General features: G+C 39.9%; 1 protein-coding gene across 2 annotated transcripts in view; it reads left to right on the plus strand.

Annotated features, from left to right (window-relative positions):
• The first annotated feature begins 1,715 nt into the window (after positions 1 to 1,715).
• Positions 1,716 to 25,549, plus strand: part of pdgfc (platelet derived growth factor c) — a 50,310-nt gene continuing 26,476 nt past the window's right edge. For both annotated transcript variants that reach the window (XM_078260133.1, XM_078260134.1), the window contains exon 1: positions 1,716 to 2,453. In XM_078260133.1, the coding sequence (XP_078116259.1) occupies positions 2,276 to 2,453 (178 nt within the window). In that variant the 5' untranslated portion in view covers positions 1,716 to 2,275. The remainder of the gene's footprint in view (positions 2,454 to 25,549) is intronic.

Genomic DNA, 25,549 nt, shown 5'->3' on the forward strand with positions numbered 1-25,549 from the left:
GTGTGTGTGTGTGTGTGTGTGTGTGTGTGTGTGTGTGTGTGTGTGTGTGTGTGTGTGTGTGTGTGTGTGTGTGTGTGTGTGTGTGTGTGTGTGTGTGTGTGTGTGTGTGTGTGTGTGCAAAAAAGAGAGGTATTCCACAATGTGAAGTGCTGACATCTGCTGCAGGCCCTTGCAGGGCTGGAATGTGATACTCTCTTTTACACAAAGGGCCTTGGCCCTTGCAGCAGGCACAAGAAGACCTCCATATGCCGCTCTCCACAGGGGCAAAACATGTATGAAATAACTGTATCAATGCCCAATGCCTTCTTTTCCCAATTTAACTTTGATTAAAACCATAAAACCTATCTTCATACCTTGATGCTGGGGAGATGGCTGCTCTGCTGCCTCTTTGAGGTGGTAGTTTCCGAGCTATGTGAGACTGGGGGTACATTGCTGCAGCATTGCATCATGTGTCTGGCTCAATGGGTTCAATATGTCTCTAGCTCTCCTTTGATTGTTGTGTCTGTGCTGCAGCAGACTTACCATAGAGTGGGGGGGATGCACTGGTGGATTTTGCCAACAATATAATGGGAGGAACCACATGAAATGCAGTTGAGGAGGTACAACAGTGTGCTGGGGAGAAAGGAAATTGGGAACAGGAGGGACTATTGTTCCAAGAGGCGTTTAAGCTTTAATATGACAAATTGAGAAGCTCTTAAAGATTTCCTTCCACAGAAACATTTAGGCAAAATGCACAACAGCGTGTTGAAGAGTCTTGTGTGGGTACACATTTATCTTTTATCTGTCTATGGGGAAAATGATTCAAGGCTTTAAAGAATCACTCCATGGTTAAACCAAGCTTATTTTTTCTTATGGAAAGTTTCCTTTTGAAAGATGAAGCTCCTGATATGAATATGCACTGTGGACTTCATTGTTTAACCAAAGTATATGATATCAATTTGATGGACCATGATGCCCTTGGCAAAGAAGTGGCCCACAAATATGTAGCCCAATAGAAATAGTAGGGAAAAGATATGTATGAGCACTAACACAGAGGGAGAAAATGACATACACATAGTAGCAAGTGCATTTTTGTCTTACCCAAAATAGACCAAATTGTTAACAACAGAGCTTTGACTGACATTAGACAACTATCCGGAAAACTATTTACATCACATAACATCGTATTTTGTATTGTGTGAGAGAAGAGTGAATTATTCTACAAGGAAAAAACATCTTCTCATATTTAGTCTGTGACAAATTCAGCCACGGATTCTTTCTATTTTCTCACTGTAATTTTTTTTCTTACTTTACTGATTTTAGCAGTTTGGAGAAGGATATTCTGAAAAATTTAGAATGCGACATATAACTCCAATAGTATTAGACTTAAAACATGTTTAATGTCCACTCAGTGTTAAAGTTATTTGTTAATGTGTTAGTTATTTTTCTATTGTGGAGGCAATAGTCAAAAGTTATTTTTAGAATTACCTTGTGTCAAGACTCTTTTCTTCATAACTGTTTCTTCATTTTTAAACTCATGCTGAGCTGCTTTACTCTATGTGAAACTCACTGCAACAAATGGAATTGCATTTAACAATTTCTGACTGAAAGTGGGTAAAACACCTCATTGGAACAGGCAGCAACGGAATAGTTAACATGCCGGGGAGTTTCCTCGGCTGGGAAGTTGTACTTTATGTATAGCACCTGTTGTGCCGTCAGTTGGCAGTCTCCAAAAACCCAACCCCGGCCGCGCCGCGATATTTTATCTCAGTCTCCACCAAGTTATGATTCAAGACCTCACCAGACAACAGAACCCGTCTCGGTGTTGCGAATGGTGTCTGGGTGCAGACTGTATCAGGTTGCTGCACTCTCTCGCTGTCTCTGTGTGTGAGCTGTTGCTCTAATGCGTAAAGATCTGCGAGGATTTATTCAGACGGAGTCAAGAACGCAACGTGGACGCGCGCCTTAGCCAAAATGCATCTGTGCTTTTCTAATGATATCGTACCATAGATGATATGCCTGCATATGGACGCTTTTACAACTAATTCCAGGATTATAATTACTTAAAGCCAAGCTTTAACTCAGTATCCAACTTTTCTCCGAACCAACAGGTGCGCACTTGCTTTACGCAGAAGCGGCACGGTCTGCAAGCTTTGGATGAGGATTTGTCTTGATTTAGGGAGATATACATTTCACTTTTTCCAGAAGGACTGATGATTAAGATTATGTGGATTCTACTCTGCCTGTATCCTCTCCAAATGTGTCCAAAACAGCACTGGTGTCCTGTAAACGACGCATGCATGTTGTGATACAAACCATCCCGTCAACAGCGCTTTGTGATCGCCAACCACCACTCATCCAAATGATCCTTCCATTAATATTCCTTCTTGCATCGCTTCTCCAACAATATGGCTCGGAAGCTGAATCAACTCATGTCAGCAAATTTCACCCTCCAAGTGTAAAGGAGCAAAACGGTGAGTTTCCCTTGTTGTTTCAGAAAAGAATTGAACATGAACATGAGAATTGTTCGCACACATAACGAAATGCTTATTCTTACTGGGCTTAAAGTCATTCTTTTAAAATGCACATCTTGCTTGAGTTTAAACTGCAATGAATGAGAGCGTTTCATTCAGTTCAAACAGCATTATCCAGGATAGGAAGTGCAAAATTACCTTTTACCTTTAAAGTGTACCCGTGTATGTTTAAGGGGGAAAACCCTCTGAAATTGCATGTCCCCCGGGGGAAGTTTTCCCTGTGATCATAAAAACGGCTCCATTCATGCAGCAGTAGCTCCGGGCGATGTAATTTGCTTACCCTCCGAACTGAGATGCACTATCAAATTCAGGAATCCAGTTCTGTCAGTGTTTAATGTTACGTCCACGTTAGGTTAAATGTGATGGTGTATGTCTACTTTGATTTGAATTAAGTAAATAATTAACCTCTGATGATTTCTTGCCATCATTTCGCAATTTGGCAATCACGTTCTTTGCTGTTGTTGTACTGTGTGTTGGCGTGCGTGTGTGGGCGCGAGCTTGTTTAGTAGAGCATAGGGCCATCATTCAAACTTTAATGAAACTATTGATTTTTATTTTCTGGGGATGCAATTGATGCACTGATTTATGCAGATTGTTTTCTCATCCTGTTGGGAGTTTCTTAATCCACTGATTATTTGCTTTCACCCACAAGACATTCACTTGGATACATTAGGATACTCTATTAATGATTAATAAAGCATATATATATATATATATATATATAATACTTATGCTTTTTAGATCAATTAAGAGCCACTTATGGCCTCCTCCAGACACTTGCTGTGTCTTTTACACTCCATCCATTGGACTGTTTGACCACTTTATGGTCGATGTTAATAAGTTGTTAATAAATGGATGTTGGCCAATATGTCTTACAACTCTTTCCTAGAACTTCAATCCATCAGATGGGCCTTCCTGAATAATTAAAGACCTAGCTAAAAAAGGCAAAGCAAGTGCTGTGCAGGAACTTTCTCCAAAAGCTGAAAACTAAAAAGCTGTTGTTATAAATGACTTATAACTGATATATAAAGCATTAATATAGAATTTCTTAACTATTGAAAAAGCAAGTGCAGTAAACAGTTAAACATTTGTATAGGACCGACATATTGACAGCGATGTATACAACAACATAACGAGACAACAGAACCTCACAGGGTACAGTTCAAAGTAACAGCATGCCTGTACTGCAGATGTTGCACTAGTCTAACTTCATTCATTACTCAGCCATTATAGCCAGTGGGTTTGACTGGCCTTGTGTGAGGACATGCAGCGCTGACTTCACTACAGTAACAGTCAGGGCTGGGAAATCAGAGCCTCCCGCTGGGATCTCCAGGTTTAATCAGGACGGCTGAGAAAGGAAAACAACAGTGAGGAGAGAGGGGAGGGAGAGGGCTGAAGGAGGCGGAGGAGGAGGGGGCAGTGTGGGGTGGAGAGATGTTAAACTGTTTCAAAGAGCTCTTTGAAACAGCGGTCACACATTGGCTGAGGGCGAAGCTGGCCAGGCCGTCTGTAACCTTTGACCGGAGTGTCTCAGTGCTCACTGTTCTGGTGTGCTTGATTGCTGATGCTCTGTGAGACAATCTGATATTGATCTGAGGGAGGGGAGGGAGCCAGACCTGTCTGGCATGTTTAGTAGTAGTTGCAGAGAGAGTTATAGTCCCCAGTCGTATTAAACTTGGCAAGCGGCTGCTGATGACTCCATAAGATACCAGAGGGGGCTGTCTCCCAGTGAGGACCAGTGCTGTGTGAAGTAACTATCTGTCACAATAAATGATTTGGACAAAAGTCTCAAAAAGGCTAACAGAATGGGCATGAACTTTGAAATGTAAATGTTGTGTGTTGTGGTTATAAATAATGTGAACATTTCCTTCCTCTACCACTGAGGGTTATGTTACAATAACAAGCATCGCACATTTCATTTCCATGTGTTTGCCACATGGCTATAATGTTTCATGGTTATTAAGAAAAAACATTGCTAGAAATGACATCTGCAGTTGCACTACAAAAATGCTTTGTATGGTTTCAGAAATGAAATAGGGTTGAAAGCAAATGCATGTACCTCTCCACCCTGAACACCACCGCAGGCTCTGGTTGTGTCTACAAGTTTCCCTTGTCTTTCTCTCATAATTATTTTATCCATGATGTTATTTGCATTTGAGGATATCAGGCTATTTTTTTGTCATGATGATTGATCAAAGGCTAATGCAGTCTGCAGTTACAGCACTGTAACTAAAGATTACAGTTAGTCTGGGTTAAATATTGAAAAGGTCAATGGTGACCCAAATGCATTGACCTTTTCAATACTTCAGTCAGGAACACTTGGCATAGATTTAGCCATGTATTGCAACAAAAGGAACTACAGTTATGCTTGTCACTGATGGTTCCGCTCTTGATAATGCTCCCTGGATCAGCTAAGCAGCATGCTAAGCTGAAACAGGGAGCGCTTTGCAGAAACCCCCCTGGGTATAAAAGAGTGAGCCAACAGAAAGACATAGAAAACCATTTTAAACTTTTGAGTCATGTTAGGACTCTGAACTAGAAAGGTGGAGGCTGGGGAGGTGGAGGCAAAGCATTGCCAGCAGCAGTAGTGAGTGAAGCAGCATCAGTGTAGCAGGGATCAGTGAGGAGGGAGTCATATTTAAAAGGACCGCCTTGAGAATGGCTGTGACTGGTGTGTGTCACATACGAATGATAATTCAATCAGCGGGCGTATGACTTCTGTGTCCTGCCTGAATTTACGCTAACCTTAATTTAACCAAAACTACAATCTTTGTCTAACATTAAGAAAATGTTTTAGTTGAATAACAACATGTGATGCAGGACATTAAACCACAGATGGCATTATGCTTCTTCCAAGAGGCATTTTAAAAGCAAATGATATATATAGTATATAAATGTTTTTTGTAGAAGGTAGTTGTGATCTGTTACAGCCTTTATAGTCTGTGTATTTAATAGAGTGGCATTTCTAGAGTAAGTTCAGTCAATGTTGCTCTCTGAGCAAATAGACTCAGGCATATCACAATAAAGCTGTAGCTGCACTTTGTCTTCAGACTTAAAGGCCTATATACTGTAAGTGTGTTTTATTACACTGAGATGCCCTCTGATCATGCTACAGTTTTTACAGTGCATCTTTCCATTAGGCTGTGATTTGCTGCCAGAGGCATAGTATAGCACTGCACATCCAGCAGAAGATGCATCTCAGCTTCCTAAACATAATGGTCATCTCAGGGGTCGCCTCTTCATATCATTATACTTATACTTAAGTTGTCTGGTTTCACTTTCCCGAAGAAGGTCAGGTTTTCACCCCCACCTAGCCCACCCATAAGCACAGGGTCTTATTAGAAAAATCCGGCTGCAAATATTAGTAGAAGATGCGGATTACCTGCAGATATTCCCACATATCCCCCCTGAGCTCCACTGGAGGAAGGTATGCAACACGCTTGACCTGCCAATGATTACAGAGCCTGCTGTTCCGCTAAAGATTACGAGATTAGGGGGAGAACTGGGGTTATAAGGGTCACAGGCCCATGGGGACCATGTGCAGTTTCCACATATACATACATGGAGTGTTGAAGTTACAGAGGTGCATTGTGCATTCATAGATTGTGATGCAGACAAACAAGCAGTTTAAAGTAGGGACTTAAAAACAGGAAAGAGAGTGGGTGGCCTTTTAGGTGTAATGTGAAGTGTACATCACCCATTCATTGTTTTTAGTTACTTAGGCCTCCACAACTAAGAGTCCCATTCATTTATTAAATGGATAATGTTAGGTACCTGACAGTTAAAGCACTTAAAGATTAGCAACTGCATTAGAAAATATCGGTTCATTCATCAAATATCAAAGGTATATCCCTGCATACATACATACATACATACATACATACATACATACATACATACATACATACATACAAACTTCAGGGAAGTCAGAAGAAGTCAAGTACAACTCCCAAGATGCATTATGGTACCATCTAATCACAGAGCTTAAAATTCTGTTGGATGTGCCACTAACGTTGCGCTGAAGCTACATTTTCTGCTTCATAGAAACCTGATAATGCATTCAGCTGTTTAAATTAATTCACTTGTTTTCAATGTTAGAGACAGTTGGTAATTATTGTAATGACAGAGCATTCTGAATGTCTTCCCCTTTGAAATGACAGCTGAAGCTCATGGGTATTGTTCTTTTTAGAGTCATCTTCCACACCTAACTGACAGAAAGGGGGATGGGAATGTACAGTGATCAAAATTAAGTAAGTCCTCCCACTTCTTCCCAAGTCAGGTACCATTATGTTGCCTTAAATCATACAGCATATGCATGTAAAGTTAAGAAAAATCAAAATGTCACTCACCTTCTCAGCCACTTGCTAACAAATCTGATTTATATACTCTAGGTACAAGCTTCTTCTACCAGCAACTACAAGTGTGGCCAGCAGGCATTCCAGTTTCCACTATGTTATTTTGAATGGTTTCCATAGTGCTTAACTCTATGTTTTAATTTGAAATTACAATACGCCTCTTAAACCTGTAAAACAGAAATAGCCGTTCTTGGAATCTGCATGCATTCTTTAATGCAGGTCAGATGTTTCCTGAGCCTGCTTCCCTGGAATAGCTTGTTTCCAGTTAGAAGAGTCTATACTGTGATGGATATGCTTGAATGAATAAATGAATGAATGCAGTACACTGCAGTTTATCATTGTAGTGGGCAGTGCAATAGCAACCGGTATGCTAACTGTTGAATTAAAACCATCAAACAAAGGACGAGTCGAATGTTCAATTAACTCAGCAGGAAGGAAAGAGGGCAGCAATTACACTTAGCAGGCCTTAGTGTTGGGGAAGTTACTTTTAAAAAGTAGTGTTTGCTCGTTACTCATTACTTCTTAAAAAAGTAATCCGTTACTTTACTTAGTTACCCCCTATGGAAAGTAACTTTTTACTTTACTTGTTACTTTTACGTTACTTTTAAAAGCAGGTGTCTCTGGTAGAGACTGAAGTTAATTATACAAAAACTATCTTTGACCATAAAGCCAATCTCTGGTTTATCAGTGAAGTGTCTGAACAACACTGCAGACTAGATTCTCTAGTCTGTATTCTCTAGTCGAGTCCAGCGCGGGTTGAATGCACATCAGCAGGTCATCGGCGTTACACGTGTTAGTGTATACTATGTAATGTCTGTATCGACTTGTATCAGTCGCGCAGCCACGATGGTCCGTGCATTGTCATAGACACATGCAGCCTCTTTTCTGGAAATCCTTGCGTGTCCGTGCAACCGACACAAGTCCACAGCGGTCCACTGTGTGTATGTATGAGGCCATCTCCATAGCATCCATCTGTGAGGTTGTCAGCTTTGTGTCTGCCTGGCTCAGAGCGTGGTCTAGCAAAAAGCCACAAAGCTTTAAACGCTCTCAAAAGTTAGCTTTGGCTGCTTCTCGCTTGTCATGATTACTCTGCTACTGCTAACTGAGCGCGCAGCTGAGAAGGCAGTGTCGCTGTCAAATATGTCCCTGGGAAAAGTAACGTTGCGCCGAATTGAAAAAGGAACTATGTTTCGTTACCAAATTTTCAGTAGTAGCGTTACTGTAACGCGTTAACGCACCCAACACTGGTAGGCCTATATCACTATTGTCAGCTGTAAACCACATAAAAAGAGATTTGTCAGGATAGTTAAAATGATTTCTTGTTTTCTCAAAGAAGCCAATGTATTTTTGTACTTTAACAATGGATTTTGTAACTGGTTTCACTGGCACTGTCACTAAACACATCAGTTCCCATGCAAACCTTTCAAATCTGCATTTATGTGATTTTTTTCATGATAGCGGCAGTAGAAACCCCCGACCTCTGAATACAGACAGGTCTATGTCTACTGCCGGGAGGAGTTTTCCCCCTCAACGTCTCACTCTAGAGTGGGGGATCCTGGATAACAGTGTCTATGTTTTCCCTGTCAGCACTATTTGAATGTCGAGTGCTGTATTTGGCAAGCAAAGCATGCCACCGCCTGCCTGCTGTTTGTCATTTCAGGCGGCAAGAGCACCGTCTCCCCCACCTCCTCAACCAGCCAAGTGACTTTTCAAGGGATCTGGGTCACAGGCTCTACTGGAGAAGAAATGTTCTCCACAGACATCAAGTATGTCTGTGTCTAGCTAACAACTAGTGAAGTTTTCTTCACTTACGCCAATGGTTTGGCCAGTGATCATCTACTGAAGTAAAAAAAACAGTCATACCTTGTTTTCTAAAAAGTAGATAAGCATGATGCTTTGACTCTGCAACAATGAATATATATTTTTAGCATGTGTGGGCAATGGAACAAGCTGTGAACAGAAAAGGCCTTGGTGGAGGTCTGCTTTCTTCAAGTGCCCTTCCAGTTAAGTTTATATGGTGAACATGTTAGCAAAAAGTTCATTGATGGTAGTACTGTGTGCCTGTTTGTGTATTGTAACTTGCAACATTGATAACATTTTCTTTTATACAGTCTTTTTAGTCTTTTTAGTCTAGTTTTATACAGCAGAGGTCAGACAGTCAGGAGAGCACAGATAATGTTAACAGCCGAGGCAACGAGCAATAGTTAATAAAGTTCAAAAGGGCAAATAGTCTATATATATATATATATATATTGGGCTCCACCAACCACCTGTGAACTATCAACATGAAGTCCCCATAGGAAGTACAACATGTATCTAGTAGAGTGTGTAGTCAATCTAGTGTACAATATATTCAGCTAACATCAACAGTTACAGTAGACAACAGTTATATAGAATGTTATATTACTGGAGCAATATGACAGCTATATGAATAAGTATAATGGATAGGCTAAGTTGGTTGGCAGTAAACTGATCACCTAAAATGTAGATTAACAAATCACATAACAGTTGCAACAAAAGAGTACCTACTGATAATGCTCCAAAAAGGACCTTTGGATAGATAAATATTCAAAATAGTCAATATTTGCTTGGTCACAGATCTGACAAAATGGTGGATGTAACAATGTCAGGTCAACTCTTGTAGAACTGTGACAGCAGGGGTTGCTACTGGCAAAATAATACCCCACTGAAGCAACTGCTGGTGACAGAATATTATTTTAATATATAATCATTATTTTATTTGTAAAATAAATCGTAAAATATTTGGCCATTATGCTATGAGGCACACCCTTGTCTCATTATTAGCTATTACTGAAGTGTCCTTAAGCAAGGCATTAACTCTAAGCTATGAGTGGCCAGCATCAGAAGGTCATTGGGTTTACTTGCAGCTCCCAGGTGTGTCTGAAACGGTCTGAATAAAAATCAGGGTGTTGATGAGGAAATGGATTCATGCTCAGCAAACACTGACAGGATAAATAATGTCTTTAAATAATATCTTTGATGTGGTTTTCCGAGTTTCTCCTCTTTCAGTTTCTTATCGGTTCAGTTCTGTAGTAGCCTCATTGTCCTGCCTCCATCGACTGCCCTCCAACAATAAACCCACTTTCTGAAATATTACCAGTTTGCAGATAAGGATTGTCAGCGGGTTACACCATCAGCTTGGCAATATCATTTCAAATGTTTGGCTTTGTAACATGGCAAGTTTGATTGGCAGTTGTAAAGATTTGATATGACCACTTTCTCTCATAAGCAAAATAAATACAGATAACACTTCTATCATGTTTTGTTCCTTATCTATGAGATGAAATGACTTTCAGCGGAAGGACTTGGTGAATGTTATCAGCTGTTTCTTCCCAATGACTCAAGTAGCTACAGTCTGACCAACTGGCACCAAGCAAAGCAGCTCCACATGAAGCAGACTGAATAAAACAAATGAAAAAGAAAATGAGCAATTGCGAGTCAAGTGCTGGCCTCTGAGAGCTCCCAGAGCATTGTTTCCTCAGCTCCCTTGTTTTTTTAGGTTTTTTTTCTGCTGTTTTACTGCCCTCAGTGGCATATAGTTGTACTGTTGTATACTGTTGTGGGTCAACCAAACTGCAACCCCTCCCCACCACGACTACGCCTCGATATCCTGTCTATGAATATCACAAACAGGATTGGTGACAAAGCAGCCCTGAGGCCTGTACTACGACGTGAGATTTGGCGTTAACGAGCTAACTTCAGGTTCAACCCAGGGTTTTCTGTACTACGAAGGTGGATCACTTGTGATCGGGTTCAATCGCCGTGGTAACTTATGCTGAACGCCTAACCTGGTCGGGAGCAGGTTAAGTTGGAGATTAGAGATCAACTGGTGTAAAAGCACTGCCTACTGACCAATCAATACTCGATTGATAACGGCGTCACCGTTCTTAGAAGATCAGGCGGAGCTCGGTGCGCAGAGAGAGAGAGAGAGGGAGAGAGAGGGAGGGAGAGAGGGAGAAAGGGGTGCGCACATAAAAGTTAAAACATTTAGAGACCGACAACCCTGTTAGCATTCCCTGATGTGTATATTTATGAAATATATAGATTGTAATGGGAGGGAATTACATATCGGCTCGGCTTCTTGAGCCGTGTGTTGCCAATGCCAATCAGTTTGAATTTTATATATAATAATATATTTCATTTGCTCTCACGATGGCTTCTCATTGCCAGGGTTGCAACTGAAATACTAAAGCAACGACAGTTTATGGAAAGTGCATAAGTGTAATTATGGTCAGATCTTGGTGCTGACTGATGGGGAAGTGATATTGATAAGCGTTGTGATTTACGCATCTACAGCGTCGGCTATTTTTTTTGCCAGCTTTCCTTCCTGTTTTAGGAAGCAGCGACTGTATTGCGTTTTGCCTGCAAAACCGTGTCTGTGTTATTCATATACATTTTATGTGAACGCACGCGCCGCTGGATTGGGAAACCCTGGGTTGATTGAACTAGTTGATAACCAGCGTCGTGATACAGCTTATGCGGGACTGCTAGGTTAGGTGAAGCCGGGTAACTGAAAGAAATCCAGGACATGTTGATCTGATTCGTAGTACAGGCCTCTGGTGGAGGCCAACCCTCACCTGAAATGAGCCCAACTTATTGCCGAGAACCCGGACACAGCTCTCGCTTTGAGTGTACAGTGATTGGATGGCCCTAAGAAGGGACCCCCTCACCCCATACTCCCGCAGCACCTCCTGGGGGACCCCATCATACGCCTTCTCCAGATCCACAAAACACATGTAGACAGGATGGGCATACTCCCAGGCCCCCTCCAGGATCCTTGCGAGAAGGAAGAGCTGGTCCGTTGTGGTCTCATCGTTGCTATTTGCAGATTATGTGGTCCTGATGGCAATATCGGTCCGTGATCTTCAGCACTCACTGGATCGGTTCACAGCCAAGTGTGAAGCAGCTGGGATGAGGACCAGCACCTCTAAATCTGAGGCCATGGTTCTCAGCAGGAAACCGCTGGAGTGCCTACTCTGGGTAGGGAATGAGTCCTTACCCCAAGTGAAGGAGTTTAAGTACTTTGGGGTCTTGTCCAAACTTTCTCATTTTACAGCTAAACAGTAAACGGAAATATGTATCTGAAAAGAAATAGATACAAATATGAAATAAGAAATAGGCAATGCAGTAACAGCATCTTAATTTATATTTGATCAGCGTTGCCTAGTTTTACAGTTTGACCGCAGTTTACGAACTGTAATTGACACAAGGTTAGAGACTCTTCAGTTTGTGATTGGTTGTTTTTCTTATGCCATTAGCACTGGGAGAAGGCAAAGGAACTTGATTTTTTTTTTTCTTCATATTTGACAAAAACATATTTGTTATGAAAGTTACCAACTGTAGCTTTTAAAAAACGGAAATGTTATACAGTAGAGTCACCCTAACCTGACTAACAAATCCCTCAAAAACATATTCAGAATAATTTATCACATTTCCATGGTTTTATAAGGATGCATTATAACTTGAGTTACACAATGGTAATTTTTGTGCATTTTGCATAAAAAACTGAGCATGTCAAGGCAAGCAAAGCTATTTATCTTTAAGGTAAGTAGTATACAAACTATATTAAAAAAAGAGGATCTCTGAAAGATTGTTTAATCTCCTGTAAATGCTGGCAAGAATGATCATCATTCTTGTTGTTGCAAAACTGATTCCCCTTTAAAACAAAGACTTCCATTGATAACGCATTTGGATCAACTTAAGGCTGTAAGGGTTTGAAAAGCTGCCAGTATGGCACTGTTTTTATACGGACCTCAGTCGTCCTGCGAGGATTGGTTGTCTTATGGCAACTGGAATTCCCCTGGACCCAAAATCTTGGCAGCGAGATGAGTTGACCTTGGTTATCATCTCCGTAGCGCATATCTGCACAGCTTGTCATCACCTCCTATCAGAGAGGTATTTGAAAGTGTCCTGTAATGACTCTACTCAATGGGCTTCATGGGCATCACCTTGCAGCTGACTGACAGGGAGTTTGACCCAGATCAAGTGCTGAAGAATCTCACAGCTGTCTTGTATGCTTTTATGGTAGAATAAGAGTTTCTTGGTAACACTTTACAATGAGGTAAAGTTCCTTAATCAAGTACTATATAAGTTAATTGAGAACAAACTGCTAGATACTGTGTTAATGAACCAGTGTCTAATGATCTATATACTGTCCACTTTCTTAATGAATCATTCCTGATAAGGTGGTAAATGAAACGTAACCAACAACCAATCATTAAGTCCTTATTGTGTGCATATTAGTCACTATTTGTCACTATATATTCTGTTCCTGTTAGTGAAAAATAGCTACCCTGTAACTTGTTTTACACCATTTGTTCATGAATGACAGCACCAATAATTGATCTACTTAATAATTATACTAATAAAGTCTCTTAAAATGCTCCAGACATTCAGTCATTCATTCTGAAACTGCATTATGGCAATACATTGTGCAAAGAAAACATTTATTTTACATTATTATGACCATGAAATTACCCAAATGTATTTGTCTGTCCCCTTCAGGACAGACATTTTCTAATAAAATGAGGTGTTAATGTTGCATTTCTCCGAGAATTCCACAAAAACATTGTAGACAATGTAGCCACATTGCTTGATAGAAAAAACCGCACTGCCTCAGAGGACATAGTATGCAAACTCATCAATGTGGCAGAAACAAACTCAACTGCTCTCACTTTTCCATGCCTCCCTTCCTCTTCATTATGATACAGAAGGCTCCTCGTGTGAAACTAAGCTACCAGATTCCTCCGATGCAGACATTTCACGGTTATCAAGCACCATCATTTATGATGCTAATTTTAGAAAGCAGCAATGAGAGTCACTGATGCTTGAGGAGCCTCGTACAGTTTAGAATACACATTGGACACATCAGTGCTGCTATAGTATGCATGTCTAGTTTGAGCAGTTGAAAGGAGGAATAAAATGAAGATGTGACTGTAGTTACAGAGTTTTACTGTGCTGTATTTAAAGAATGCATTAGGGTCCATTTAATGTTCCTTGGAATGGGCTCATAAGCCAAGGTAGTAGTTAGTATTAACAGTATAATCAATAACACAATTAATGCCAAAACATATATTTTTTTTTAAAACAACTTGTATTATAAACAGTTACTGAATGACTTACAGTGTACTGCTGCTCAGTTTGTGCTGGATCAGATTTAAACACAGTAAGGATTTACAAGGTAGTACAGATGGTGACTTGCTTGTCAGGTCATATTTTGCGTTATTTCTCACTACATATATTAACATATAATGTTTTAAACTAGTGCAATTCCTTGAACACCTTATGTGTGATTTGATACTTGTTACATGACAGGTTGCTGTAGAATACATTTCTAGTAAATGTCAATAATAGTAACTTGTAAGCTCACCAGTACGCTCATCTTTCCAGTTGATGACATTTCAGGTTTAGATTCATAGCACCCTTCAACCAATAAGGTCTTATTATACACAGCTGGCAGTATTTTATATTGTTTAAGTCAGAACTGGTTTGTTATTTACTTTTGTTGTTGTTGCTCATTTAGAGCCGAATAGGCTACTTTGACAAACAATAACCTTCCGATAAACAGTCAGATTCCTTTTTTTATTACCTTATCTGTAAGTCTCGTACACTCAACACTAAAGTAAATTACTTCTTACATGTGTTTATTTTCTGCAGTGCACTTTCCATTACCTAAAATACTTATAATACTAACTCATAAGTCATGCATGTCTGTGTTTTCTTTATAACATCGGAGGAAAGTAAGAAAAGAACCAGAAGCTATTAAATGGAGATATCTCAGCTCTAATGCATTTAAGGGGGGGAAATAAAAAACACACCTGTCCCAGTAATCATCGGCATAACACCGTCCCTAGCTGGCTAGATTATGTCACCTAGCACATGGTGAGATGTGATATACGACACTATGCCAGTGGCATACAGAGACGGTAACCCAATCACACATACTATTTTGAGAATGTATGGCTTTTCCCAAAGCACAAATAGGTTTTCGGTGCAGACTGGATACGCTCTACCCAGGCATGCTTACACTCGGATCCCCATGGGAAGGTATCCATTTCTACGGCCCAAATGAAATGAAAATGCACATTAGCTATTAGGTCTTATGACTGACTGGAATGATTTTGCCAACTGTGTGTGTGTGCATGTTTGTGTAGCTGTCTGCACATTGAACAGCAACCTCTATTTAATAAAATAAGATTGAAATTACCGCTTACTCCAGCCAGCTTCTCTTTAAACCAGGATTGTCTGTGGTAATGGAAAATGTTTAGTCTTGGAGCTACAGCTTCAGACATAGTTACTCTGGTAGCTTCTACTGCTGGTGATCTGGAATTTTACTCTACTCTAACACTCACTAAAAATGGCAGTTGATACCAATGCTATTAGAGGACATACTTTAATACCATTCAATGATTTTTCAAAATAATATTTTTAAGGGCAGCGGTCTACATAGTATCCTGAAGCTCTTAGCTTTGTCTTTTCTATTCAACTTCCAATTGTTCTTTGAGTAAACTATGTGCTACAATATGCAATCTGTAACATTGTCGCAATGTAAGGATCCTGACTGATTTATCTGGAAGAATCCACTTTATTCATTGAACAGCACAGTTATTTATGACTGCTAAAGTACAGTAGCGGCACTCTTTCTACTAGTCCTTGCACTGTGTGCCAGTGCATACAATGAGATGCCATGCTAAATGCTTGTAAATGTATCCTACTTGATGATTAAAAGGGAATTTGAATCCGGTTGTGGTTAGGTACTTGGTGCAGAGGTGTGGAGAGCAAACGGCTCTATGCCCAGATGTTGCATGGCTCAGTACTAGTTGAGGAATACAACGTATGACAAATTCAGTCAAGTGGTGAAAACACAAGCAAGTTTAAAAAGGATCTGAAGTCACGCACAGGAACTAGATGATGTAATCAGAGGATGTCAAATAAGCTGAGAACTGGAAGTAATGTGATACGCCAATTGGTTAATAGTTTTTTGCCATGGAAGACACCCGCAAAGCAGCGCATTAGCCAGTAAAGTAGTCTAGTAGGAAGTACTGGTCATGCTGCTATTACTCGATGGTAGGATGCATTTTGACTACACTGTTCAGAAACATAGATTATTATATGGAGAATCATAATCCTAGAGGTGTTTGGCTAGCTAAAAGGCATTTCTCACAGCTGACATTTTGACTTGTCGTAGCAGGAAAAGCACAGGTGAAACTTTTTTTGGCTCTACTCCATTTAGGTGTGCCAGTAAGCTGTGCCAATGGGCCAGAATGCACAACACCAGGGTTTTGGAACTGGCATAACTAAATTCAGTGCAGCTTTTACTAATGTTATTAGTGTTAAGTGAAGATTTTCACTGTAAGAAAGGTCTATTCAGTGTTGTTAGTTACACAACATATTGTTACAACTGGAGACAAGTAAGTAACAAGAGAGTGTCTGGAAATCCTAAACAAAAGTTGTAAAATGTCAAAAAATATTCTTGGTCTGGAGTGAGTGTGGAGTAAGTTGTGTTGTGTATCCGGGTAGGTGATAATTAATGTGATATCAACTGGGCATGTTGCCACTCAAGTCTGTAATGGGCATCAGAAAAACATTATTTATTAATGTTTTCATTGTTTCCAACCTAGGCACGTTTGCTGTATGGTTATGTGTATGTTACACACACACGGTTGCTGTCTTCTGTTCTTTTCATCAGATGGTTTTTTTAGATTTATCTGCCTTAGTCGGGCCTAAATCACACGCTAAACATTTGGGGCTGTACCTAATACATCTGTTTACACAGTAAACAGCTGCTACTGATTTGTTCAGTTGTGTACACAAACCTTTTTTGAGCGCCATGTACAGATACTCAAACTAAAAACTAAAAACAAATCAAGGAAAAAAATGTTTGCTTAACAGCTGGTCCGTGAGACATGCAGTGCAAACATGCAATCACATACAATGAGTGCTCAGATTCAATAAATGATATATAGAGAGCATGCAGGTTCTTTTAGAGAATATCCCTTTTTTTTACTGACTCTCTTCACATCTTTCCAATACTTTTTTCACTCCATTTTCTTCTTCACAGTGAAGGTTGTGGGATAACAGCTTGAAAGTAGCTACACCTTCTCAATAACAAATGCTGAGATACAGACAGACTCAGAAGAGTATGACAGATTACCAACCAGTTAGTAGAAAAGGTGTTAAGACCCCTCTCCCCCTCCTCCTTTTTATTTCCACTCCAAGTTCTGTGTTCAGCTGCCTCTAATTAGGGCTTTTACAGACAGCAGCATTAAAATGGCCCCAGAAGCACGCCAAATAATGAGACACGATTGACGAGGCAGATTTGTCAAAATCCATTTTTTCACTTTTTGCCTTGACAGCCAAGGTTTGTTCAGCACTTTGTCTGTCTTCACACCTGTTGACAGGCCTTAGCTGAGATTTGAAGCAGGTCACTGAGTTGGCTTGTTTTTGGCATAGTTTGCGGCATCGGATGCTCGTGGTGATGGATTTTCTTGGGCAGATCATTGACATGTTTGCATGCTGTGGACATGAAGCATTTTTCACCACTTTGTTGCTGCCAGTATGTCTATGATGCTGAACAAAGTCAATTCATTGCTCTGCTCTTAGAAATCTTTTTTTTACAGATACAAATGAGAACAGAAAGCCACATTAATTCAGTAGCTACATGTCATGATTTTTTTTAAATGCAATACACTTCGAAGAGGCATGTTAGGAATTGCCAAAACACAAGCACTTTGTGACCAAATATGATAATAACCATACTACAACTTGAATTCACAATAATGTGGCCTTACATCATCAAAACATGGTCATTAAAAATGTAACTCTGCTTTTTAAAATGCTCTCAAAAATGATTGATAGTGTGAATCAAACAAAAGATGATACTTACTGTTATTAACAGCAATAACCCTTTGCTCCATCCAGCATTGCAGGAAGAGTAATATGAATATCTCCACAACACAAGTAAGTCATCTTAACTTAAACAAGTGCTCATAATTGACACAAATATATTTTTGTAGCTATTAGATGATGATTGATCAGTTCTCATCAGGTCACTTTTTAAATTAACAAATGGGTATTGTAAACAAAGAAGCATTAATAATGGGCAAAAATCTATCAGCTAACTGCCATAGGATATACACCTATACACCTTTTTCACAGCAGACATATGGCTCGTCATATCAGAAACATTAACATTAACATTAACAGCGACTGTGGAGCCATCGTTAAAGGGGTGATAGAATGCAAAACCGTTTTTACCTTGTCATAGTTGAATAACGACAGTTTGGTGGGTAAATAGGACATACATAGAACCTCAAAATCCCATTGACACCTCTTTCCTCTGCAAATCTCACAATTTGAAACGGCCTCTGAAAACGGGCGAATCTCAACGAGGCTCCTCCTCATTTGGCTCTAGTCTCTACCTTTGTCACGCCCAAACATTTACATAGGCTACACCTGCGATCAGGTAGTCTTCTGAATAGGTCGTACAGATCTCAGAAATTGTTCTTCTGCTGTTTTACCACTAAATTCACTTCTGAGACTTTTTTATGCGAGAAATCAACTGTGTAGAGGTCAAATATGGGCCGTTTTACGAAAATTGATAGCTAAACCGGCCTGCTGTGAGGTAGATGGAGCTCCGTCACGGCTGGCAGCCCGCGGTGCTCGATACTGGCGCAAAGTCACCATTTCTGGGTTAGTGGACTACCAAACGCCGCTGCCCTGACAGAGCTCCAGGGCCTGCAGCTCCCCTCTTCCTGCTAAATGGCCGGTCTGTGTGAGTGAGGGCGCGGTCATCAAGCTTGTTACGCCCACAATCTCTTACCACAGGTTCCAGTTAATCTTATAATGGATATGTGTGTTGAGTTATTTAAACAAACGATCGGGGAAATAAATGCCTCTTGTCCGCGAGTGAGCTGGATTGAGCTCTATCAATGAGAGCTAGCTAGCTTGCCTCCTTCCAACAAGACCTCTAAAATTCACAAAAATGCATTAAATTGAAATCGGACAAAAGTGTTAGCTTTGTTGAGACGTTAGGGAGCTATGATATTCATGTCGTGGTGAAATTCAAACTGTAAATATACGATAGTTATGCCGAAAGTGTAGCTAACTAGCTGCGATCTGTACACATAGGATTGAATGGACACTAGCAGCTAACGAAACCCCTTGTGTTCACAAAAATGCATTTAATTGAAATCAGACACAATTGTTAGCTTTATAAGACCTTGGGGTAGCTGATATATAAGTGGCGTGACGAAATTCAAACTGTAAATATACTCTAGTTATGCCGAAAGTGTAGCTAACTAGCCACGATCTGTACACATAGGATTAAAGGGACACTAGCAGCTAACGAAACCCCTCATGTTAACAAAAATGCATTAAATTGAAATCGGACACAATTGTTAGCTTTATAAGACCTTGGGGTAGCTGATATATAAGTGGCGTGACGAAATTCTAACTGTAAATATACTTGTCAGACTCTATGGAGCTCCTAAAGTCCGACACGTCTTACCAAATTTGCAATTAGCCATACATTTTCTTAAAACGGCCCGATTTGAGCTTTATATAGTTGATTTCTCGCATAAAAAAGTCTCAGAAGTGAATTTAATAATGAAATAGTAGACAAACAATGTATAACTTTGCAGTGTCTGAAATATGAGACCTGCTGTCTCGTCTCCAATGTGTTTCTATGTGGTTCGCTCATACCAATCAGCGGTCTCCCCTTACCTAAAGCTTCTGTGCCAACTAACGCTAACACTTCCCGGATCGGGGACCACTTCCTGGTAAGACAGCAACCCTCTAAAATGTGTAACATTAGGCTGCTTTAACACATTTCTCAGTATACTCAAATATTCATGTTCCTGTAATCTGTTCCAAAATGTTCCAAGAGAAATATTTGACTTTTAACTGCTAAATGTTCCACTATGTTCACCAGCTATTTGCTAACTCTGTCTGTCTGCTGTTTGGTGCTAAGCAGAGTGTGAGCAGAGTGAGTTTGTCACTACAAGCGACACCTTTCACATTATGCATTGTAATTTGTTACATTGTTAATATCAAAGTATTGATTGGAGCAAGTTTTGGGTAATAATACCTATTCATTTGTGTGATAGGTAACATATTCAGTCCTGGTGGTCTAATATAAAGCAGATTTTTTTGATCATCCACCCAAAAATTTACAAGTCAGTAATGCATTTGTGATTTATAAGAAACTAACTCTGCAGTTCCTCATATAGCCTACATGCTAATTACTGGTTGCTGCTTAGGCCACAGCTCGTGATTACAAAATTCAGAAATGTAACTGTGAAGTTTTAGTAAGAAGTATTAATGTGCATGTCCACTTTCTACAAGCACTGAAGAGAAAGGCATGCGTTTTGTAACTATTTATCTCAGGAGGTAATTACACTGCTATTGTTCCTTAAGTGCAGGTTCATGAATATGTATTGTTTCCAAAGATAAAATAAGGCTTTTAGTGGCTGGCTGTGTTCTTCCATTTCTTGTTTATGTTTTTCTGATGACAATTGCATCAAAGACCAGGGTTAAGTTTAGAGGCAAATGGACACAGATGATTGAAAGGGTTTTTATGAGCAGCCATAGGAGTGCTGAAAGACCTTTTGTCAAACAGTGGACAGTCAGAGGCTTAATGACCTGAGGAGGCTATTAAAAACGCAAACTGGGAGCTAAGTGCTTAGCATCTCCATTTATTTGTCATTTTTCAAAACAATTCCCCAAACAGGCACATACAAATGAACAAAAAAAATGTGTCCATATGTAAACTATAGCTGCAACAATCTTAACCAAGATGGCAGCCTTTTTTTCTTTTTTTTTCAGAGTTTTGCTGTTCGTAACTTTGCTTTCTAAAACCTGTATACACTCCAGGGTATTTCTTTAAACAGTGCTGCTATAGTGTTAGAAATATAAATCCTTTGGAAACCCTTGGATGAATAGATCCATAGAGAGCTGCTCTGTGAGCAGCATTGCAATTATACAATAATTGTATTCCCCTCTTATGGGAATTAACCTGCAGACACTAAGTCACTGCCCTCGCCTTCAGACGTTTCCCCACAGAAACATCAATTTTCCCATTTTCTAATCCTCAAATTGCTACTCATGTCAACTCTGAAAATCCAGGTACAAACTTGTCAGCCCTTTGGCAAGTTGTTATGCTGGGATGTATGCACAGACATTGTTCCCTGGAGTTTGGAGGGCATGCATTTGGCTTTGGCATAGATAATGCAAAGCAGTGGACTGGGTGCATGGTGGTGACTGAATTATTAGCAAAGAAAGCTTTTGACCAGGGGGTCATCAGTTTGAATCCTGTGAGAATTTCCAGGCAGTGAGTTAGACACACTCTTTACCTCTTTCAACAACTGCTGTCAATTGCCGTCAAAGTGCTTTTGACCAAAGCAAGAAACCGTGGCTGTAGTGGGTTGCAACAGGCCTGTATCTGTCTGAGCGAGAGCAGGAAGTTACAGGAAAAGATCAGTTGTGCTATGCAAACCCTCCCTTGGTAAATAGAAGTTGAAAGGAATATACTTTGATTACCCTGAGTTCTGCACTGCAACTCTTCTCTAGACAGGTGGGCCAAAAGGTTACGAAGGCTTGGTGGGGCGGCAGTAATTGGAGATCCAGGGTAACCCGATTAAAGAAATCGATCTGTATCTGGAAGCAGAGCCAGAGACCAGAGAATTTTATTCTTATATTGCCACAATTAAAATGTTATTCTCCTTATTTATTGTTATTGTCTGCTGCTTTGGTTTAATCATTCAATTTGCCACAGCTAAAAATCTCATCAAGGCTTTACCCAGATTTGCTTGCATAGCTCCAAGCTTCTTACAAGGTTGTTCAGAGGTTATGTTCGCAATGTAAATTGTTAGATTTTTTGGAATTCCAGACAGCTGTTTTGATTAGAAGGATATTGCTTTGTGGCTACAATGCTCTAAATGTTTAAGAACCAGCAAATGTAGTACAGCGAGCTTTGGGAGGTCTGTTTCTTGGATTTTCATTTAGGATAAGATTTAAGTAATGGGATAAGGTAAGGAAGATGTGCGAGGACAGATTCACTCAGTGTGTGAAGTTGGATGTTATCCAAGTTGCAACCTGGGTTTACTGAGATTCCAGGGTGAAATTATTGAAATCTTCCAAACTGTTCATTGCAGATTTGAGTGTTTCTGTTTTGGAGCCAAGAAGCTACAACGTGGCTTGTGGTCAGCTATCAATCCTCTCAGCTACGTTCATTGCAAAAACTGCATCTTTGATCAGTCTTAATCGCAGTGCCTGGATCTGGTACGGCAAAGCTGTCTTCCAATCTGGCTTGCCGCAGGTCAAACTGTAATTTTCTCCAAACATCCAGCTGTCCAGCTCACAGATGTGACTACAAAGCAGCCTGGAGCTACCGTCCACAGCTGTGGAGAGAAGTTTAAAAAAGATGTAGACCGTTCATCTGTCAGCACCTGGTTACCAGCCAGAAGGGGAGGTTAGACCCATCTCCCAGTGTGTGTGAGAAATTTTTTTACAGCATTTGTTGTGCTAAACTATCATTCCACAATTAACTTTGATATTGTTTCTAAGTTTGACAATTGACAAGGAAAGTGAGGTTGACATTGGGCTACCTGCAGTAATGTAGGTACAGGCCTTGGTTGTAATTTGAAGAAAGAAAGAGAGAGAGACGTGCCAGCCTATACACGGTTGTACAAGTGTTGACGTACAGTCAAACAAACATGAAATATATTTGTACTGATATACTTTATTTTATAAATGAAAAGGAAAAGTCGAATGATTGGAGAGGTTGGATGGGTTCATTTTTCATTTTATGGCTGATTTTGGTGCTGATATTATGTCTAAATCCAGGCTCAGGGGCTCAGATGCGGAATACCATAGGTTCAACACACATAGATGGCTGTAGTGAAAAGACGGACACTCAATCTCCCTTTCTCTGGATGCCAAACACATGTGTGGGCACTAATTAGAGGCTCCAAGGAATCATTCAGGGGTGGGGAGCCATTGTAACCAGAGGAGAAGCTGTTGTGTGGTGACGAGTTTCAGTCGCTTTGCCGGAGGGCCCATAGCCTGAGGGGTTGAAAGACTTTAGTTCAGCCTTGGTGTGTCTGCTTTTCACAAACATAACTACACACTACTGTGCATTTGCTATTATTAACAGCCTGCAGCTGTGGCTTGACAAAACCTTATCACATTTTGTAATCATTTCTCAGATAACACGTTGTGCTTTGCATTAAAGGTAGCTTTCATAGCAGTTATGGAAGTTAAATCCTTCTTGGGCTCCAGGGCTTCTATATATTATATTATTCAACTCTGGCTACTTTTAATGGAAGAATTTACTGGATGTTGGTTTGTGTTTTAATTGTTTTCTAACAACTGTGAGCTAAGTGTGAGGCTTGTTATATTATCAAATAATGAATAAATAAAAAATAAAAAAAAAATAAAAATATATATATATATATATATTGCTATTCTTTTTAAATGAGGTGGGATTAGTTTAAAGTTCCTACACATCCAACAGTTGATGTGGTTCCTGCTGCAGGAAAACAGAACTGTGTCCCAAGTTGTATCCTATTATGATACAGCTTTAATAGTTATATACAAGTATACAATGTACAATTAATTAATTAATTAATTTGACCATTTTGTAATAATTGAAACGTGTTCCTGGAGCTTTGTAATATACTATGAAATAATATAACCTCCATTTTTATAATTTCTTATCACTAATCTGTTTTATACTATAAGCATATACCCATTATGGACCTCCTGTGGGAAAGCTGTAGATAGAATATGACAGTGTATACATACAAATGTACACACACACACACACACACACACACACACACACACACACACACACACACACACACACACACACACACACACACACACACACACACACACACACAAACTAGTGGTATCGGGTTAGGCCATCTGATATGATCTGCAGATGTTTTGCTTTGACTCTGCAGCAGGTGTCAACAGATGTCCCTGCTGCCCACTTGGCCAGGTTGACCTCATGCTTTTAGAGAGATCCCCCCACAGTCAGGCGACCACTGAGTGCAGCACCCCTGCTGGAAGTTATCTGCTCTGCTAAAGTGTTCTTGAGCAGTTCATTACTACCATTTTTATAGCAGGGATCAATATAGTAGCACATTATTATATTACGACACAGTCAAACCAAGACGCTCAGTCCTATCAGAGCATGGACTGATTAGATTTCTTGTGACCTTTGACCACCTCACTTAAATGGCTTTCATGGGTCCTATCTGTCAACCTGTTGATGTTTAAGTGGTTTAAAAAGTGAAGTCGACAGAAAATGGAGCTGTACTCTGGTCACCAAATGCAAGATTATTAGTGTGATGTTTTGCATTTTTTTATCCACTTCGTGTCTGTGTAAAAAAGGGAGGAAACAGTTTATCTGAGAGCCCTGCTACTGTCTGCCGTAATGGATCTTCACAGGTGTCAGTAAGTTTTCTGACATAGTCTTATCTCCTCCATGAGCAGTGATGTAACATATTTGTCATGGGTCTCATCACACAAAGACACAGATTCTTCTATGTTCTCTCTTTTGAGGTGAAGCAGGTTACAAAATAAAATGTTGTTTTGTATTGCCCAACCCTTGGATGCTTTAAATCTTAGCAAAATGTGAATTCATTTAAAAACCATAAGTAAAATGTATTGAAAGAATAGTATGCATGCTGTGACTACATATTGCATTGTGAAGCAGTTATAGGTGATAGGACAGTTAGTATTGGTGAGCCCCCTAGAGGTGTTGGGCCCAACTGCATTTGCACACTTTTCATTAATAGCTGTGTTACTGAAACTTCCATGACACATTTGGCATAGTATCAAACACCAGAGTATAATTTAAATCATGGCTATTTACTTGCCAACAATGGCTGCTCTTTGACTTAGCTGATGACAGTGATGGGGCTTCTCTCCAATCCTGACTGTTGATTATATATTATAATCTATCATTTATTTTATTAGTGAAAAAAAGGTTATTTGCCAGTGTGAGCGAGGCAGAGGTCTGTTGTTTTTGCTCAAGGGCACTTCAGCAGGTCAGAGAGTATTTGCAGTTGCTGGTGGATAGTGATTGATATTGGCTCTGATATTCTGCCATGAGTTGTTTTTTAATCGCTGGACCAGTCATGTGTGGAGATAAGCAAGATTATGTAAGCTTTGATCTTGCTGTCAAACAAACTGTATTGATTTAAAAAAAATTCAAATATAGAAATCATTTTATTCACACTCTATGAAAAATAATGTGCAGCCACATTCTATACATAATACAGACAGTACATTCATATGATATAAAGATATTGGTGTTCATATTGGATCACATAAATACCTACATTTATTTTCACCGGGCAAGTGGATTGTAATATACTTTATGCACTTCAACAGACGTGCAATTATTGAGACTGTCTGTCTGAGACTGTGTCTTTTTTGGTGAGCTCCTGCTATCTTTCTGCCCTTATTTTAGCAACCTCTGCAGGGAATTTAGGTGTCAAACCTGTCACACCTGCTTCCTCTTCAGCACAACACACAAGCATGTCCCAGGCATTAAATTGCTACAAAAGGGTCCCACACAAGCCAAATTATTTTTTAATGGTATAAAAGATTCCCATGCCGTGTTCAGTCCCTTTTTTGCCCGACTGA

The sequence above is a fragment of the Sander vitreus genome, chromosome 10 (genome assembly GCF_031162955.1).
Source record: "Sander vitreus isolate 19-12246 chromosome 10, sanVit1, whole genome shotgun sequence".
Lineage (NCBI taxonomy): Eukaryota > Metazoa > Chordata > Actinopteri > Perciformes > Percidae > Sander > Sander vitreus.